This window comes from Rhinopithecus bieti, unplaced genomic scaffold (assembly GCF_001698545.2).
Source record: "Rhinopithecus bieti isolate Rb0 unplaced genomic scaffold, ASM169854v2 scaffold_9667, whole genome shotgun sequence".
NCBI classification, from domain to species: Eukaryota; Metazoa; Chordata; class Mammalia; order Primates; family Cercopithecidae; genus Rhinopithecus; species Rhinopithecus bieti.
Genome location: NW_016806207.1, coordinates 791,441 through 811,648, shown reverse-complemented (window position 1 = coordinate 811,648; position 20,208 = coordinate 791,441). Strand labels below are relative to the sequence as shown.

At 39.5% G+C, this 20,208-nt stretch overlaps 1 protein-coding gene across 1 annotated transcript in view; it reads left to right on the top strand.

The window, feature by feature from the left end:
* The window catches only part of CCDC90B (coiled-coil domain containing 90B), a 57,481-nt gene extending 41,417 nt beyond the window's left edge, over positions 1-16,064 (top strand). Inside the window, exon 9 of the mRNA XM_017875222.1 lies at positions 15,795-16,064. Within this exon, the coding sequence (XP_017730711.1) occupies positions 15,795-15,862 (68 nt within the window). The 3' untranslated portion in view covers positions 15,863-16,064. The remainder of the gene's footprint in view (positions 1-15,794) is intronic.
* The last annotated feature ends 4,144 nt before the right edge of the window (positions 16,065-20,208 follow it).

Genomic DNA, 20,208 nt, shown 5'->3' with positions numbered 1-20,208 from the left:
CACATGTTCTCACTCATAGGTGGGAATTGAACAATGAGAACACTTGGACACAGGGTGGGGAACATCACACACCGGGGCCTGTCGTGGGGTAGGGGGTGGGGGGAGGGATAGCATTAGGAGATATACCTAATGTAAATGACGAGTTAATAGGTGCAGCACACCAACATGGCACATATATCCATATGTAACAAACCTGCACGTTATGCACATGTATCCTAGAACTTAAAGTATAAATTAAAAAAAAGAAAGAAAGTGAAATATAACTAGATTTCTTTTGATTACTATACCAGCTAATATTTTAAAGCTTATGTAAATACTTGTAAAATTAATTACTCATAAATCTCTTGTCTTGCCTGTGTAGAGATATATAAGAATAATATCAGGAGAAGGTGTACAACTGAGTCCATGTCATTTTAAAAATCTCTAAATCTCTTTAATATAACATTTCTGCCTTCAGAATTGGAATAGAAGCATATCAGAGTAATTCTGAGAGTTTGTATAGATTTACATTTATATCAATTTTTTTAATGAAAGAGAAAAATCTAGCAGGTTAATTTAGTCATTTCACTGATTAGTACCTTCTCACAAACACTCCTCCAGAAGAAACCTTTTTTTTTACTCGCCTCTTCTCTTTGTTTGACTCACAAGAAGCACTGTCTTCCTATAAAGGAAAAGAGGGTCAAATACAATTTTCATGCTAGCACACATTTTTGTCTTTCTACATTGCCTATTCAAAAGAAAAAAAATTAGCCATGCTAGTATTTTCAACTCTGATTAAATTTCTTTTAGGATTTTATGTGAATAAATTCCCAAATCTGAAGTACCAGTGTATTATATTGTGCTGAATCGTATGACTAGGAGGCACCTTAAGAACTAGAGAAAGAATATAGAAAATTTAGTGGGTAAGAGGTGGCTACTTGTCAGATATAGCCAATTTTCACTGTTATCTCATTCAGTTTTATCTCTACCTAAAATCCCCAGACACTAATATTTAACAAGATATTGGTAACTGAAAGTGTTAGTATGTCATCATCTGGATTCTTTTGCCAGTCCCATAGTGCTGCGAATCATTCCCTAGCTTCCCCATTCCCTCTTTTGTTTTTGTACTGGATCCGTCTACTGCTCTAGTCTCATTGTACACTTTGCCTGGTCTCCTGGTCTCACTGTTTCTGAATATTTCTTGTCCATCTTGGTATTCTTAAGACCCAGCATGGAAGAATCAATAAATACTATGGTAAGGAGCAAGCAGGACTAGAAACACAATGAGTGGTCACTAGATGTTAATTATCTTTGAGTAATTCTTCCAATCAAAAATGCTCTGCATCTAGTTAGGCAGGACAGCTCTGAACACAGAGGCTCCAAGAACAGCACAAGGACCATGTCCCTGGGGAGAGCCCATGGCTGGAGTTAGTTCCCCAGGGTGTTCCTGCCCACACCTTTTCTAAGGAGTCCAGTTAGTTTAACTCAATAGTGTGTGAACATGGAAGTAAGCTGCCATTATCCAACACCACCTGGAAAAACAACCATGCATCTGGTCCCTCCCATATCCCTCAGCTGCAAACTTGAGAGCAGGATAAACTTCTAGCTTTCTCTTATAGTGGCCAGGTGTTTGTGGGCATAGGGGAATACAGATGGTCTCTTCTCTTGGAAAAAAAGCTTAGCGGCTAGTCTGAAGAAAAATAACAAACCTTTGACTGGGACTTAGCATATGATACAACTGTTCTTCATACTATACATACAAAATAAAGTGTAGTGAGTAGCGTTACAAATATTTTAAAGATGAGGCCAGGTGCGGTGGCTCACGACTATAATCCCAGCACTTTGGGAGGCCAAGGCAGGCAGATCACTTGAGGTCAGGAGTTCAAGACCAGCCTGGCCAACCCTATCTCCACTAAAAATACAAAAATTAGCTGGGCTTGGTGATGCATGCCTGTAATCCCAGCTGCTCAGGAGGCTGAGGCATAAGAATCACTTGAACCCAGGAGACAGAGGTTGCAGTGAGCCGAGACTGTGCCACTACACTCCAGCTTGGGCAACAGAGCAAGACCCTGTCTCAAAAGAAAAAAGAAAAACACTCAGGTGGGGCAGGAGTTTAACCTAATCTAACTAGATGGAATTACAGAAAGAATATAGAAAATTTAGGGGGAAGAGGTGGCTACTTGTCAGATATAGCCAATTTTCCAGTGCTTTAATAAGAGTTATGACTTCCAGAAACAGGCAGGGTATGGTGGCTCACATCTGTAATCCCAGCGCTTTAGGAGGCTGTCGTGGGCAGATCGCTTTGAGCTCAGGAGTTTGAGACCAACCTGGACAACAATCCCCCCTCTCTACAAAAAATACAGAAAAAATTTAGCTGGGCATGGTGGCTCATGCCTGTAGTCCCAGCTACTCACGAGGCTGAGGCTGGAGGATTGCTTAAGCCTGGGAAGTGGAGGCTGCAGTGAGCCGAGATCACGACCCTGAATGCCAGCCAGGGCACAGAGTGAGACCCCGTCTCAAAAAAATTAATTAAAGACTTCCAAAGACAGTAATACTTATTTTTCTTTACCTTTTATATATTAGAAGAGACCTTAAGGATTCCAAATTTTCTAGAAACAGTGGTTAAATAACAAAGTCCCTCCTAACACCAAATATGTAACTTGTTCTATCAAACCAAGTCTTAAAATACAACTACTTCAAAAGAAAATATGTGCTTGGCATTCAACGGGCCTTCCATAATTGTTCACTGAAGGTTCCGTATCTCCAAATTTCTAAAAGTTTCTGCATTTGGAGAACATTTTTCACCAAGATTACTCGTTTCTTTATCTTCCATTATAGCCAAGAAGTATATTTCTCCCTATTACATGTTTTCTTCTAAGCTCAACAGAACTATATATTAAGATACTAAATACATGAATCATAATGCTTAAGCACCAAAAGCAATTCTAAATGTAAATGCAGTCTATTACTACAACAAAATTAGACAAAAATCCTTGTGGTGAAAATGTATATATTTTTTTACCCTGAAAGAATTAACAGGTTTGTCGAACAGATTAAAATTCTACACATAAAACTGTTGACTTTGTGGATCTACCATTTATTGCTGGGATATATGGAATTCTTATTTTTCAAAAAGCCTATGCACTCTGAAAATTCTAGACAGCATATGAAACTATAAGAGAATTCCACCTTCTTGCTTACCAGTACAGACTCTTAACAGTGTCAAAACCAACCCTTCTCCCCCAAAAGAGTAGGGTATAAACAAAGAGAAAGAAAGGCATATCACAAACTTTTAGAACTTCCCCAAGCCAAGAGTTGAATGTGGATAAACTCCCTGAAATCCTCAAATTACTCCACAGGCCACTCTAGGTATATAAGCTAGGATGTCATAGGTCAGAGAGAAGCCCAGCAGAAACCATATCAAAGTTCAACCTTGTTCCAGACCTTTGCAGGTAGAAAATAAGGTTAAGTGAAACATGGAAGGTAACCGTGGAATATTGCCAGTTCCCGGTTAGCCATTCTTGATTAGCAAACATGGCCCAAAGCTGTAGATCAAGGACTTCCTGAATAATACTGGTTCTGGAGACAGAAGCTATGAGTTCAGTGCTACATAAATCTCTCTGTGGACAGACAGCTCTGCCAAAGCTATTACATTATATTTAAGTATATATTTAAAAATATATATATAAAATAATTAAAACATTAGTTTAAATTTAATGTTTTAAGTACAATATATATCAAAGAGCACAAAGAAAAAAAAGGTACAGCTTGATGAATTTTTACAAAGGGAATACACCCCTGTGACCATGACTGAGATCAAGAGACTGGATATTACCAGCATCCCAGAAGCCTCCATTTGCCCCTTCCTAGGCACTACTGACTTATCTTACCAATTTGTGGACTACATGGAATCATACAGTATGTACTCTTTCATATTGCTTTCTTTTAGTCAGCACAGTGTTTGTGAAATTCATTCGTAGTGATGTGTAGAGCAGTAATTCATACATTTTCATTGCTATATAATATTCCATTGTATGAATATAGCAAAATGTATTGATTATTACTGTTGAGGGAATTTTTAGATGATTCTAGTTTGAGAGATATATACAATAAGGCTGACAAGAACATTCATGTATATATTTTTTGGTGTCCACCTGTGTACACAAAGAAACATGTACTAATTCCACTAGGAATTTAATTTTCCAAAGTGGTTAAGCCAATTTACACTGCCACCATTGGTATATAAAATCTCCAGTTGTTCCACATCCTCACCAACATTTGGTAACGTCCATTTTAATTTTTGCCATTCTGATGGGTATATATTGGTATCTTGTTTGGGTTTTAATTTACATTTCTAATAACCAGTGATTTTGAGCACAATTTCATGTTTACTGGCCCACTTGGATATCTTCTTTTGTGAAGTGCCTATGCAAGTCTTGCCCAGTTTTTTTACTGGACTGTCTTTTTCACATTGATTTGCATAAGTTCTTTATATATTCTGGATATAACTTTTTCAGATAGGAGAGAAGAAAGAAAAGCAGAGAGAAAGAAAGGAAATATGTTTTTCTACACTTTGGCTTGCCTTTTCAAATCTGTTCATATAATCTTTGATGAACTGAAGTCTTATTTTAATGAAGTCCAGTCTACCCATTTTTTCCTACCCCAAGGTCATGAAGATATCCTACGTTATATTTTATCATCTCAACTTCCAATTTAAGACATATCTTGAAATATATGTTTGAACTTATAGTGTAACATTTTAACAAAATTATTACCAATTTTTAAGTTTTCATAAGTAAATTAACCCTATTAAAAAGCTATCATCAGGCCAGGCACAGTGACTCACACATGTAATCCCAGCACTTTGGGAGGCCGAGGTGGGTGGATCACAAGGTCAGGAGTTCAAGACCAGCCTGGCCAAGATAGTGAAACCCCCGTCTCTATTAAAAATACAAAAAAATTAGCCAGGCATGGTGGTGGGCGCCTGTACTCCCAGCCACTTGGGAGGCTGAGGCAAAGAATTGCTTGAACCTGGGAGGTGAAGGTTGCAGTGAGCCAAGATCGCGCCACTGCTCTCCAGTCTGGGCAACAGAGCGAGACTCGTCTCAGAAAAAAAAAAAAAGCTATCATCAGAAGTTTTCAAAGAAACATTTTCAAAATAAATGTTCCTAAAAGCACAGAAAGAGGGAGTGTGAGGGGTTTATAATAGCAGTAACAAGTGGTGTTAAAAGCATAGACTTGGGGCCAGACAGGTTGAAATCATGGCTAGCCATCTAACAAGCTTTGTAACTTTATAAATTGTTTATTTTATCTGAGAGTTGATTTCTTCATTTGTAAAATGAAGATGGTATCTGCTGAATATAAAGTCTTAACACTAAGCCCAATATACTCAAAACCTGTTGTTAATGATGACCAAGATGATGTTATTAACATAAGTTAAATGATCTCATAAAACTTAGATTTTCAGTACTGTGGGTAAACTAAGTGCCCAATCATGCTGTACTACAAATGACAAGAAGCCCTCAGACCAGTACAAGGTGCTTGATGGAAGGAGAGATCACGTGTGACCAGGGAGACTAGGAAAGGGGTGATAAATGAGATGGTTCCTAGGGGATTTTACAGAGTCAACAGGCAGTTTTCAAGATATATGGACAAACTGAACAAAGGTTTAATGATGGGAAAGCATAGGGTAGCTTAAGAAAAAATAAGCTATTAATATATGTAGGAGAATAGACAAAAATAAGGTTGGTGAGGTAGGTTAGGGCTGAATGTCAAACTGAAGAATCAGTACTTATTCAGGTAAGGAAGATTTTCAATCCAAGGAGGACAAGAAAATCAGGCTGACCACTGTGAGTCAAATGGATTTGGATAGGGAAGGAGTAAATACCAAAATTCTATCACAGTAGTTCAGATAGAAAGATACAGAAACCTAAACTAGGGAAGCAGTGAAAGTAGAGAGCATGTTCCCACCTACGGGATGGGCTCACTTTTTGTATGACCTAAAGGAGAAAACATGGCTAATCATTAAGAGTCCAAGACTGGGTAGTTGAGAAAATAGTGATGCCATTAATTTAAATGCAGAGATAGGGGAGAGAATCTGGTCTTGATAATGAGCTTGGTTCTGAACATTTTTTTTTTTTTAATTCAAGCACCACTGGGAATTTCAGGTGGAAATGTCCAGTTGACGAGCAGTGAGAAATACAGGTGGGGAGCCCTGGTGGGGACAACAGTACTAAAGTATGGATTTGATAGTCATTTCCACAGAAGTATTAGAAAAATATAATCTGGAGGCAGAGATTCTGAGTTTGCTCCTGCCTTACACTAGCTGTATGCTCTAACAAGACTCTCAACTTCTCTGAGCCTCTGCTTTCTCATTTATAACACAGGATCAAATATATATATATATATATCATTCTACCTCCTCATAGGGTTGATGCAGACTAAAATGAGATAATATCTGAGAAGGTGCTATAAAAACAGCTGTTATCAAAAAGCTATTTAAGTGCTTTATATATGTCAAACTATCCTAGGAAACTATTCTAAGAATTTTTTTCTCAGTAAAAATTGTACTATTGCTGATTATTTTGGGGTCTGAGGATCTTAAAGTACAATAGAATGCAATCATAGGTCCTGACCAGAAGGTGGCAGGAGAAAGACTTAGAGCTTCTTGAGGATTCCATATTTATAGTTCTGAATAAGTTCATTTTACTTATACTTTATATATAATTAGACTCCCAAATAAATTCTTCCTATCCTTAGCTGCATGTGGCTCTACACATTTATTTATCCACTGACCATATCAATTCATCTGTAATATAGAAAATGGAAAAAAAGAAAGGGAGTAAATAATACAATGACTACTACTATATAGTGAATACCTCTATAGGTATATAGAGGTATACCTATATAGTATAGGTAGAAACCTATACTAGAAACCGCATTCAGGATTTCTACATAATATTCCATTTAACATCAATACAATCCCAAGAGGTAGGTATTATTATTCCTCATTTTAAAGACAAGGAAATTGAGATTCAAGCTTTTGCAAGTGAAAATAAACAGTGCCAGAGTTGCAGCTGCCATGAAAGCTCAGTGACATTTGCTTATTTACAAAAATTAGGTATAACCTAAAGCAAGAATGCAAAAAACAATGAATTCTGAGCACAGGGACCTTGAGTCAGCTCTCCTGAAAGCCTACACATTGTTGGTAAAGTGAAGTTTTAGGGAAGCAAAACTATGGAGTATGAAACCAGATCCAACCTGAGAACAGATGCTTCTGAGTAAGCAAAGAGAATTTCTAAATAGCTAAAAGACAGAAAACATTTCTAAGTAGACAGTTTGGAATGGTTCAAAAGAAAATGTGCAGCTTGGGTGACCACCCCAAAATATTGTCCCACCTAGGCAGCTGAAGAACAACAACTTAGCCTTGACAACAAAGCAAGATCCCAACCTTATAGAAAAAAAAAAAACACCTAATTGGCCAGGTGTGTTGGTGCATGCCTATAGTCCCAGCTACCTGGAAGGCTGAGGCAAGAGGATCACTTGAACCTAGGGAGTTTGAGGCTACAGTGCCCTATGATGGCACCACTCCACTGAAGTATGGGTGACAAGAGCAACACCCTGTGTCAAAAAAAGACAAAACAAAGAACAACAACTTACCTTTCTACTTTTGAGGAGACTGGGAGTCACAGAGTCCCTGCCACAAGGTGGAGAGGTAACAGATTTGATTGGAAGCAGTAAGTTATAAATGGTACTGTGTCCTGTAGCCCTCTAACCAACACATGACTGTACAGCTGGCCTCTCTGATACTAAAGTTTCCCCATGTGCTAAAGGTCATACAAGAAGAGGGTTGCAAAATGAAGAGAATAGATTAATTATTATAGTTAATTATATTTCTTGGAAAATCAACCACTGGTGAGATACCAAAACCCAGAGAAACTGAGGAAGTGATTATATTTGCATATGCATAGACATACACATACATGTTTGCAGATACATAGAATTTTGTCTAATATGGTATGTACTAAATTGTTAACAATAACTTCTTCTGGAGAGTGGAACTTAGTGTCAGAAGGAACATCTATTTTGTTTTTAACACTATACAACAAACATGTTTTATTATTTTAATTTTTTTTTTTTTTTTTTTTTTTTTTTTGAGACGGAGTCTCGCTCTGCCGCCCAGGCTGGAGTGCAATGGCCGGATCTCCAGGTCACTCAGCCCCGCTCGGTACGCCATCTCCTGCCTCGCCTCCCAAGTAGCTAGGACTACAGGCACCCGCCACGTCGCCCGGCTTAGTTTTTTTTTTGTATTTTTTTAGTAAGAGACGGGGTTTCACCGTGTTAGCCAGGATGGCTCGATCTCCTGACCTCGTGTATCCACCCGTCTCGGCCTCCCAATAGTGCTGGGATTATAGGCTTGAGCCACTGCGCCCGGCCTATTTTAATATTTTTAAAGTGGTTATTGAAGAGACCAATGACTAGTTTGTGCAAAATAAAAAGAAGCCAGGAAGATTCTATAATATTAATAGATCAGATTTGAGGTGACACAAGCCTCAAACAGAATTAATTCATCCATGATGACTGATGAAGAAACTTCCCTATGGAAAGGAAATATGGATTCCATTCAAAGCACTTTATTTTGGTTATTTAGAATATTAAAATATACATATCCTCTAGCTGTCTTAGAATTCTTATTGATTACTCTGCTTATGAGAATATTTTCTCCTTCTATGGTACAATATTAACAATAATACTTAGGAACCAGGCTGCTGTTTGAAGATAGATAGATAGATAGATAGATAGATAGATAGATAGATAGATAGATAGATAGATAGACAGACATGTGTGTGTGTATATAGAAAGTTACATAGTTACATATAGTGTGTGTGTGTACATATATTCCTTTAATCCTGTCATCAGCTCTAGAAAGTATAAGTTATCATCGCCAGTTTATAGCTGAGGCACAAAAAGGTTAAATGAGTAGCCCAAATCAAAAAAGACTATAGCCAGGATTCAAGTCCAAAGAGCCCCAGCCCAAAGCTTGTACTCTTAGCCACTCTTGTATATATTTGTTGAGAAAAATAAATGTATTAAAAAGGACACCAACCATAGCCACAAAGCTGGGGACTTGAATTTTTTCCAGTGTTTCCCTGAGTTGATCAACTTCTGCTCGGTATTCATCAAGCTGACATTCTAATTTTTCTCTACGTAGTCGTTCATACTCCAGCTGGCCCTGTAGTTCTTTGATGGTCCTATCAAAACAAAATTTTAAAATCAATCACCAATGTCAACTAACTATTTTTAATAGTGGAAAGCATTCATGCATTGTATTTAAGGCAAATAAAACAAAGAAATCATTTATTCAACAAATATGTATTAAGGTTCTACTACGAACGAGCACTGACTTAGGTACTGGGGATACAGTGGTGAACGAAAGGCCCAAAATCTGCCTTCCTGGACCTTACTACTGCATAGTAGAGATATGCAGACAATAAGGAAAATAAATAAGTAAAATATATGGTATGTTGGAAGGTAGTAAGTGCTAAAGGAGAAAACAAAAATAAAGCAGGAAAGAGTAGTATAAAATGTTGTGGAAGAGGAGCTTAACATTTCATACAGTGGCTAGGGAAGGCTTTACTGATAAAGGGGCTTCTAAGCCAAGCCCTGAAGAAAATAAGAGAGATAACCCTGTAGACATTAGAGGAAAAGCATTCCAGACAAAAGGAACAAGTGCAAAGGCCCTAAAGTAGAAGTATGCCTGAAGAAGTACAAGAAAAACAGAGGCCAATACGATAGAATCGTTTAAAGAATAAAAGGGAAGCCAGGCATGGTGGCTCATGCCTGTAATCCCAGCACTTTGGGAGGCTGAGGCAGGTGGATCATTTGAGGCCAGCCTGGCCAACACGGTGTAACCCTATCTCTACTAAAAATACGAAAAAAAAAAAGTCAGATGTGGTGGCACACACCTGAAATCCCAGCTACTTGGGAAGCGGATGCATGAGAATCACTTGAACCTAGGAGGCGTGGATGCAGTGAGCTGAGATCATGCCGCTACCCTCCAGCGTGGATGACAGAGCAAGACTCTGTCTCAAAAAAAAAAAAAAGAGAGAGAGAGAGAGGCCAGGCACAGTGGTTCACGCCTGTAATCCTAGCACTTTGGGAGGCCAAGGCAGAAGAATTGCTTGAGCCCAGGAGTTCAAGACCAGCCTGGGTAACATAGTGAGACCCCCATCTCTACCCCCAAAAACATTTTTTTTTAAATTATCTGCATGGTGATGCACACCTGTAGTCCTAGCTACTTGGGAAACTGAGGTGGGGGGATCCCTTGAGCCCAAGAGATCAAGGCTGCAGTAAGCTGTGATCATACCACTGCACTCAAGCCTGGGTGACAGAGTGAGACCCTTTCCAAAAAAAGAAAAAGGAGAGGGACAGTAGTGTGAGTCAGAGACGTAAAAGAGAACCAGAGTAAGTAGGACCTTTTAAATCATAGTAAAGACTTTGGCTTTTACGCTGAAGGAAATGGGAAGCCACTGGAGGGTCCGAGCAGAAAAAATGGCACAATCTGACCTGTAATGATTGCCCTGGATACTGTTTTAATATGATTACAATGGATATGATATGATTACCCTGTTTTAATATGATTACTCTGGATACTGTGTTGAGAATAGACTACAGGGTAGGGGAGTGGGGGATATGAAGGCAGGGACAGGAAGTAGGAGACCTATTAGGAGGATGTCACAATAATCCAGACAAGAGGAGACGTAATTTGAACCAGGATTTTTCTACCTTATGGCTGGATGGTGAGGGGAAACAGAATTCCCAAGGCATGTTAGGTTGGGTCCCAGAAGGGCAATCTAAGAATATACAGTAGTAGCTCTGGTACAGAAGTGAGTAAGGTTAAGATTGGGGATAGAGAGGAAGAATGTTAATTGTGGAAGCCTAGAAGTTCCGCAATTAAGAAGGGAATATCATCCCCAGGACAGAGTAACACAAATATGTTTTATTGTATTGAGAGATTGGTCTAACTGATGGACAACAACAAAAATCAAAAGATATCCCTCAAGCCAATACTTGCCCAGTTTTTCTTTACAACTATATCTAAGATCAGGAGTTTGTACCCAAAGAATAAACGTCTTAAGATGCACTTAACACAGCGAGGTGTGGTGGCTCATGCCAGTAATCCCAACACTTTGGGAGGCCGAGGCAGGTGAATCACTTGAGGCCAGAAATTTGAGACCAGCCTGGCCAACATGATGAAACTGTATCTCTACTAAAAATGAAAAAAAAAAAAAGTCAGTGTGGTGGCTCACGCCTGTAATCCCAGCACTTTGGGAGGCTGAGGTGGGCAGATCACCTAAGGTCAAGAGTTCAAAACCAGCCTGGCCAACATGGGGAAACCCCTTCCCTACAAAAATACAGAAATTAGCTGGGCATGATGGCAGGTGCCTGTAATCCCAGCTACTTGGGAGGCTGAAGCGGGAGAACTGCTTGAACCCAGGAGGTGGAGATTGGAGTGAGCTGAGATCACACAATTGTACTCCAGCCTGGGAGACAGAGGGAGACTCAGTCTCAAAAAAAAGAAAAACAAAAACAAAACAAAAAAAGATGCACTTAACACAAAGTGGAGAACAAATGCTAGAGAAGAATTAAAACTCACTCAGGGTGGAATTTAGAAGAAACACTGCCATCTTAGCTGATATGAAAATGCATTCTGGCACAAACATAAAGCATTTTTTTAAAAAAAACTCTGTTCAAAAATCACTTACATTAATAATATTTCACACTGAGAGACTAATCCATAACTATTCGACTAAAAGTTCCATTAAAGACTATTAAAATTATAATGATCTTAAACAGGGTTAGAATCATAGACTTAGGCTCAAATCCTGGCTCTACCCGCTCTGTGACTTTACCCAAGTTACTTAACCTCTATATTAAGTCTTGGTGTCCTAATCCGTATAGCTCATGGAGTTGTGAGGATTGCCTGAGATAAGGTATCTAAGGGGCTTCTCTGGTGCATAGCATATAGTAGTGCTTAGAAGTAATATAAATAGCTGTAGTGGTAGTATAGTAATCTGCTTTAGGAGAAAAGTAAAGGAAACCAAAATTTAAAGCTCATTAGTAGGAAATAATTTTTCCACCATGAAGTACTTTTCTAGACTACAAGGAATCTAAGAACTTTCAGCTAGGCTCTTAGACCAAGGCTAACACTAAAAAAAATTCTACATCTCAAAACACTTCAAACAATATAGAGGCAGGGGACAGCCACCTATATGATATGATTTGTGAGATACCAAGAAAGCCCCTGATTTAAAACAAACAAACAAAAAAAATCAGTCTGCCACAGCTTCCTAGTGTCTAAAATCAAAATCACATCAAGAGATAGTTTCAGTTAATAGGGTAGCAGGGAAAAAAAAAAACAGAAAAAAAGAGTATTTTGGCCTAATGTTTTGCCTTCTGTTTAAATTCCCAAGTACCCATCCATGGAAGAATGACACATTAATCCTTATTTTTTTTCTTTCTTTCTTTTAAACTAGAGCCAAATGTCAGCTTAACCACATTAATCCTTATCAAAGATTTAGATGTTACTCTGAATACAGTTCGCAGACCTCTTTCAGAGCTCGATTCGGAAGTGGGTGGAAAAAGGGAAACAGGCAGTTCTAAGAGTGTGACGGAACAAGACGCAACCAAAGGAAAGGGCAGGAAAAGCAGAGAACAAAGAAGGGAATCCATGTGTGGTTCTCTTTCCGGACCCATGTTTGATTAAATCCAAAGTTTCCTATCTCTTTCTGTTCCCTGTCCATTCTGGAAAGCAGATAGACAAGCAGAGACAGTAGGATGAAAGAAGCTCATGGCATCCTCTATCCCAGCAGCTATTAACTACAGTAGTCCCTCAGTATCAAAGAGGAATTGGTTCCAGGAAGCCCCAGACACCAAAACCCACAGATGCTAAGTCCCTTACATTAAAATGGTATAGTACATATGTATCTGCATATAATCTATATGCATTCTCCTGTATACTTTGAATCATCTCTAGATTACTTATTGTAGTAGTATAAGTTGTTGTAGCACATTATTTAGGGAATAATAACAAGGAAAAAAACTCTATAAATGTTCAGCAAAGACACAACCATCCTTTTTTTTTTTTTTTTTTTTCCTGATTATTGTCTCTCCAAGTTTGGTTGCATGCACGATGTGGAGCCCACAGATACAGAGAGCCAACTGCAATTAGAGAGGTACCCATCATTCAGAGAGCCAATTTAGGGTGCAGAAAGTGAAAGGTAGAGACAACCATGCACTTGCTCACTGCCTCTAGATGCAAGAGCATTCTCTGATGGGTACTATAATCAGTGAACATAAGACCTAGTCTCAGATTTATGAATGGGCAGTGTAGCCTGATGGAAATGTTCAGAGACTACATTAGAATGTCAGTTTTGCAAGATGAAGAGAGTTCTGGAGATTGGTTGCACAACGATGGGAACGTACTTAACACTACTGAACGGTATACTTAAAAATGGTTAAGACGGTAAATTTTATGTGTATTTTATCACAATTATTTAAAAATCTTAACTCCTTTGCCATCTGGGGCTTAGGAGAAAAGCAGGATGGAACCTAACACCCTTTGGCAAGATGAAAGAAAAAGTTGCTGATGAACAAACCCTCACATGGCATTTACAGAGGTATTTAAAAACAAATCATTAAAGTTTTGAGGACATTACTTTTCAGACTCGAGCTGTTCTTTCTTCTGCTTTAAATCTTCTTCTGTTATGCCTCCCAAGTGTTTGTAGTTGCTCTCGGCAATTTCCAGGAGGTGTCTCAATTCTACAATTTTCTTGTAAGCTCTCACTGCAAAACAGAGTTGAGTAGGAACCTAGTTAGACATATAACAGCTCATGTGTCCACTGGGTGCTGGTCTTCTTGAGCGTATTCTTCTTGTAGACTAGTGTCTGTATGGTTTGGAGAGGGGGTGGAGGAAGGTTGGTATATACAAAGAAGGATAAATATCAGTAACAGAATACTAAAATGAGCATGCAATGAAATACCTAAATGGAGGATTCTTTCCCTGCTACTGGAGCATGTATCAGGTTGTTATGACTATTAATGCTACGAACAAGAATGTTTTAAAAGACTAGCAGTATTGGCCAGGCACGGTGGCACAGGCCTGTAATCCCAGCACTTGGGGAGGCCGAGGTGGGTGGATCACCTGAGGTCAGGAGTTGGAGACCAGCCTGGCCAACGTGGTGAAATCCCGTCTCTACAAATAATTAAAAAAAGTAGCCGGTGTGGTGGTGTATGCCTGTAATCCCAGCTACTCACGAGGCTGAGGCAGGAAAATCACTTGAACCCAGGAGGCGGAGGTTGCAGTGAGCCGAGATCATGCCACTGCACTCCAGCCTGAACAACAGAGCAAGACTCCGTCTCAAAAAAAAAAAAAAAAAAAAGACTAGCAGTGTTTTAGTACTAATGGTGGATTACAGGACCATGTGCAATCTACTGTGTAATAGAAAATTAGAAAAACTGAAATAAGTACCAGCCACAAATTTTGTGATTGGTCACTTGTAGCACCTATGCAAGAGAATAGTAAGAGAAGGAAGTATATTGAGAGATATTCTGAACTATTCTCCAACTATCAGAACCATGACATCTCCATCTTTTATGGCAGTGGTTCTCTATCTGGGGTGATTTTCTTCCTCAAGGGTCATTTGGCAACCTCTGAATAAGTTTTGCTTGTCACAGCTTGGGAGTGGGAACAGGGAGGTGCTGCTGGCATCTAGTAAGCAAAGGCTCAGGATGCTACTAAACATCTCACAGTGCACAGAAAAGCCTGCCTCAACAAAATAATTATCTGGCCCAAATTGTCAAGAGTATAGAAGTTGAGAAACTCTGCTTTACAGGACCAGCTTAGCAAATCACAGCCTCTTCTTCCTAACACCAATGATTTATCTACCAACAGGTTAGAGCTGCAGGTTCTAAACTGCATACACCTGAATCAAATGGGATGCTTTTTAAAAATGTATGTGCTTGAGCCCCATTCCAGACCTACAAATTCAAGAATATGTACTTAATAAAAGCTCCTCGGTCAGGAGCAGTGGCTCACGCCTGTAATCCCAGCACTTTGGGAGGCGGATCACTTGAGGTTGGGAGTTCAAGACCAGTCTGGCCAACATGGTGAAACCCCATTTCTACTAAAAATACAAAAATTAGCTGGATGTGGTGGCATATGCCTGCAATCCCAGCTACTCGGGAGGCTGAGGCAGAAGAATCACTTGAGCCCGGGAGATGAAGGCTGCAGTGAGCCAAGGTCATGCCACTGCACTCCAGCCTGGGCAACACAGTGAGACTTTGTCTCAAAAAAAAAAAAAAGGCGGTCAGGCGCGGTGGCTCACCCCCGTAATCCCAGCACTTTGGGAGGCCCACGCGGGCAGATCACGAGGTCAGGAGATTGAGACCATCCTGGCTAACATGGTGAAACCCTGTCTCTACTAAAAATACAAAACAAAATTAGCCGAGCATGGTGGCTGGTGCCTGTAGTCCCAGCCACTCGGGAGGCTGAGGCAGGAGAATGGCGTGAACCCGGGAGGCGGAGCTTGCAGTGAGCCGCGATGGCACCACTGCACTCAAGCCTGGGCGACAGACCGGGACTCTGTCTCAACAACAACAACAAAAAAAGGCTCCTCAGACAATTCTAAAGGGCAGACAGGTTTGGGAACCACCATAACCACTAGTAAGAAGGTACAGGGGATTAAGATAAAAAATGTCAGAAAAGAGTGAAAGAGCAGTATTTAGCTTATATAATAATTTCTTTATTATTTCAGAGTCTGTGTTTCGTAAAGCCTGTTTTATGGGGTCCTCAGAGGTAAGAACTAAGATTAATTGGAATTAGCTCCAGGAAGAAAGATTTCAATTCAACAAAAGAGGAAATTTCCAATGAAAACAATAAAAATCATGTATTTATGCAGTGTCTGTGATGTCGAGACACTACACTAAGTACCTTATACAGTTTAATCCTCACAGAGAAGAAATGCTTCTCAAAAGAAGACATACACAGAGCCAACAAGCATATGAAAAAATGCTCAACATCAGTAATCATTAGAGAAATGCAAATCAACACCACAATGAAATGCCATCTCACATCAGTTAGAATGGCTATTATTAAAAAGTCAAAAAACAACAGATGCTGGGGAGGTTGTGGAGAAAAGAGAACATTTATGCACTGCTGTTAAGAGTGTACATTATTTCAACCATTGTGGAAAGCGGTTTGGCAATTTCTCAAAGAACTCAAAACAAAATTAACACATGACCCAGCAACCCCACTATTGGTATGTACCCAAAGGAATATATATCATAGTATAGTCATACTATATTCACACTATATTCATACTGTAAAGACACATGCACACATATGTTCATCGCAGCACTATTCACATAGCAAAAACATAGCATCAACCTAAATGTCCATCAACAGAAGACTGGATAAAGAAAATGTGGTGTGGCTGGGCACGGTGGCTCATGCCCGTAATCCTAGCACTTTGGGAGGCCAAGATGGGCAGATCACAAGGCCAGGAGTTCAAGAACAGCCTGACCAACATGGTGAAACCCCATCTCTACTAAAAATTCAAACATTAGCTGGCCATGGTGGCACACACCTGTAGTCCCAGCTACTCGGTAGGCTGAGGCAGGAGAACCACTTGAACCTGGGAGGTGGAGGTTGCAGTGGGCCAAGATCGCACCACTGTACTCCAGCATGGCGACAGAGTAAGACTCTGTCTAAAAAAAACAAAACAAAACAAACAAGAAAAACTTACTACCATTCACCGAATTCCCCAGGCCAGAAATCTGTCATCCTTGATTACCCTCTTTTTCTAACACCTCATAGCCACATCTATCAGCAAATCCTATCATCTTTCTCTTCTAAATACACCCAAATCTCACCACTTCTCATTATCCCCATCATCTCCACTCCAGTCCAAGCCATAAACAACTCTCTCCTGAACTATAGCCACAGCCCCCTAACTGATTTCCCTGCTTCCACTCTTGCCCTATGAAGGAAAATGGGCTTTCCACAACACCAGAAATCTGGAGGCAAAAACAGTCAAGGCCAACAAGATCTTGGCTTGGCTTTCACTCTATCTTCCCAACAAAGTATGATCTTACTGATGCTGATTTTTTTCAAGAACCAGGATATATATATATAAATTGCCTTAAAGAGAATACATAGAATGTTAATGTAAGCTCTTCTTAAATGGTGATGAAAGCCTCTAGTATAAAAAGGCGGAAGCAAAACAAGAATGGAGATGTCCTATGTAGGTAGTTACAGGCCTACATCAGAAACTCTAGGAGCCCAGGAAATCTGTGCAGATATTCTACATCTGCTCTTGTACAATTCTAATTTAGTATCCTTGGCATCAGGATATAATTATATCAGGAACTTCATCCAACCTTATATAGTTAGGTGGGGTATGTTCTTTTCCCACTTAATTCATACCCCATATGAAATGCTATGCTCTTGTCCACCTCCCAGTCTATCACCCACTCAACAGGTAGAGTGACACTGTTTTTAAATGTGAATCAGATCACATCATTCCCCACCCTGAATCCCAACAATAGCTTTCTATTTAAAATAAAATTTATATGCGGAGATTTTGTAGTGAAAAAAAGAGGAAAATGAACAAATAAAATCTAAAACTAAAATCCTTATTAGGCCCTAAATAATCTGACTGGGTCCCTGCTTACCTTTCAAACCTGTCGCCACTTTCTTAGGGATTCTACTCAAGCCACACTAACCATTCTCAATGCTACATAACGGCCTTTACGTGCACTGCTCCCTCTGCTGGCATGTTCTTCCAAGATCTTAATATGACTCATTCTCATCACTCAGGTCTCTGCTCAAACATCACCACCTCAGAGAGGCCTAATGACTTTCTTATCTATAGCACCACTCTACCCTATTTTCTTTATATATCTATTTTCTTATCAATTATTTATCACCCTCTCCTTGACTACCACCATTCGAATGAAGTTCCTTTGTATTGTTCACCATTATTTCAATACCTACAACAGTGTCTGGCACATAGTAGACAATAAATATTTGTTGCTATTATTATCTATAACAATCATTTGCCAACTAACCATGGAAATCCTTGAGATGTCTCTTTCCCTGTTTCCTTGATCCACTGAAGAAAATACTTGAGTATTTTCTTATATAACTTTCCACCCCCGAGGGACAGAGATTATGCCTTATACTTTTTATATGTTCAACAACCCTAGTACAAAACTTATATTAGTTCTGGTTCCTGCAAAAATATCAAATTATTTTACTTGTAGGCAGTATTTGTCTTTAGAATAGTTTCCAAACTTGTGGTAAAAAGTGGCTATGTTATTTCGGAAAGGATAAATCACAACAGAGGCAGCATACTTACTTCTGGCATCTGTTTTATCCAAGTCACTCAGACATAAATCATCCTTGGCATCAGTGCTTCCCTCAACACCATGTCTTATAAAATATTTCACATCATTTTCATCAATTTCATTTTCATCATCTATATCATATTTCTGTAGCTCCTCTAACAGCTTCACTGCTGCCAAATGGGCAAACCTGTAGAAAAGAATCAATAACTAACCAGATCCACAGTCTTCCTGAAACTGAAACTGCAGCTTGCACTTAACTTAGGGAATTACACTCTGTACACTCTGCCATCAATCCACTCACCAGCCAAGGAGCCAAAATCTGAAGGTCAGTGACAGTTTGACATATATTCAACTATGTGAGAAACTCAGTTACTTGACACTAAGGACAATTATTCATATTAAACACTGATTCCATAATTTTTATTGGCAAAAATACACTGGGAACGGAGATCCAATATCAAAGGAATATGTGGTATGCTCTCAAGCAGAGCTGCTCAACTGAATAGAAGACCCAGAACCACCCACCTTGATTACCTACAGTTATTGCCTTTTCTTGGCCTAATTTATAGAATTCATTTTCATTTCAGTTTTAGGGCGAACTATTAATATAGCTCTAACCCCCTCTATCTTCACCCTTCCTCAAGCCAAAGCATTTGGTACGACTTTGAAATTTAATGAAAAAATAATGACCTTTCCATTCATGTTTTCTTTTTTTTTCTTTTTTTTTTTTTTTTTTTAAGACGGAGTCTCGCTCTGTCGCCCGGGCTGGAGTGCAGTGGCCGGATCTCAGCTCACTGCAAGCTCTGCCTCCCGGGTTTACGCCATTCTCCTGCCTCAGCCTCCGGAGTAGCTGGGACTACAGGCGCCCGCCACCTTGCCCAGCTAGATTTTGTATTTTTTTAGTAGAGACGGGGTTTCACCATGTTAGCCAGGATGGTCTCGATCTCCTGACCTCGTGATCCGCCCGTCTCGGCCTCCCAAAGAGCTGGGATTACAGGCTTGAGCCACCGCGCCATTCATGTTTTCTAATTCTTAATCTTTCCTGCATCTCTATGAAGGTTCCAGTAAGGTACTCTTGGTTTTGGAGTTGTTGTTGTGATTGTATGTAACCTGCAAATTTTTCCACAATTTTTCTAACTGGAATTTTAATATATTTTCTTACAACTTGAAGAATTACTAAACATAAAAACCTTAAATCCTATTTTCTCATATTTACATAACCAAACACGCACATTACCTCCTACCAGGTACTGCATATCATTAAAGACACAATAATAGTAATAAACATATGCAGGAAGTTGTAAGGTTTATAGAATTCATTATCTCTGCTACTAGGTTGTAATTTCACAGCTGTCATTTACTGAGTGCTTACTTTACGCTAGATTCAAAGTTATCTCTAAAATAACACTATACCCACATCAAGCATTTTGGTGCATGAGAAAAAAATGTGGGCCCAGAAATTATGGAAAACTTCAGATACACCTATAGTATTCAATCACCTATTTGATGCTGATACAAAAATATACAAATAGATCAATGGATAAAATAGTTCAGAATTAAGCCCACACATACATCAAGAACTGATTTTAACAAAGGCAGTGTAGAAATGATAGTCTTGCCGGGCGCGGTGGCTCAACCCTGTAATCCCAGCACTTTGGGAGGCCGAGACGGGCGGATCACGAGGTCAGGAGATCGAGACTATCCTGGCTAACAAGGTGAAACCCCGTCTCTACTAAAAAAGATACAAAAAACTAGCCTGGCGAGGTGGCAGACGCCTGTAGTCCTAGCTACTCGGGAGGCTGAGGCAGGAGAATGGCGTAA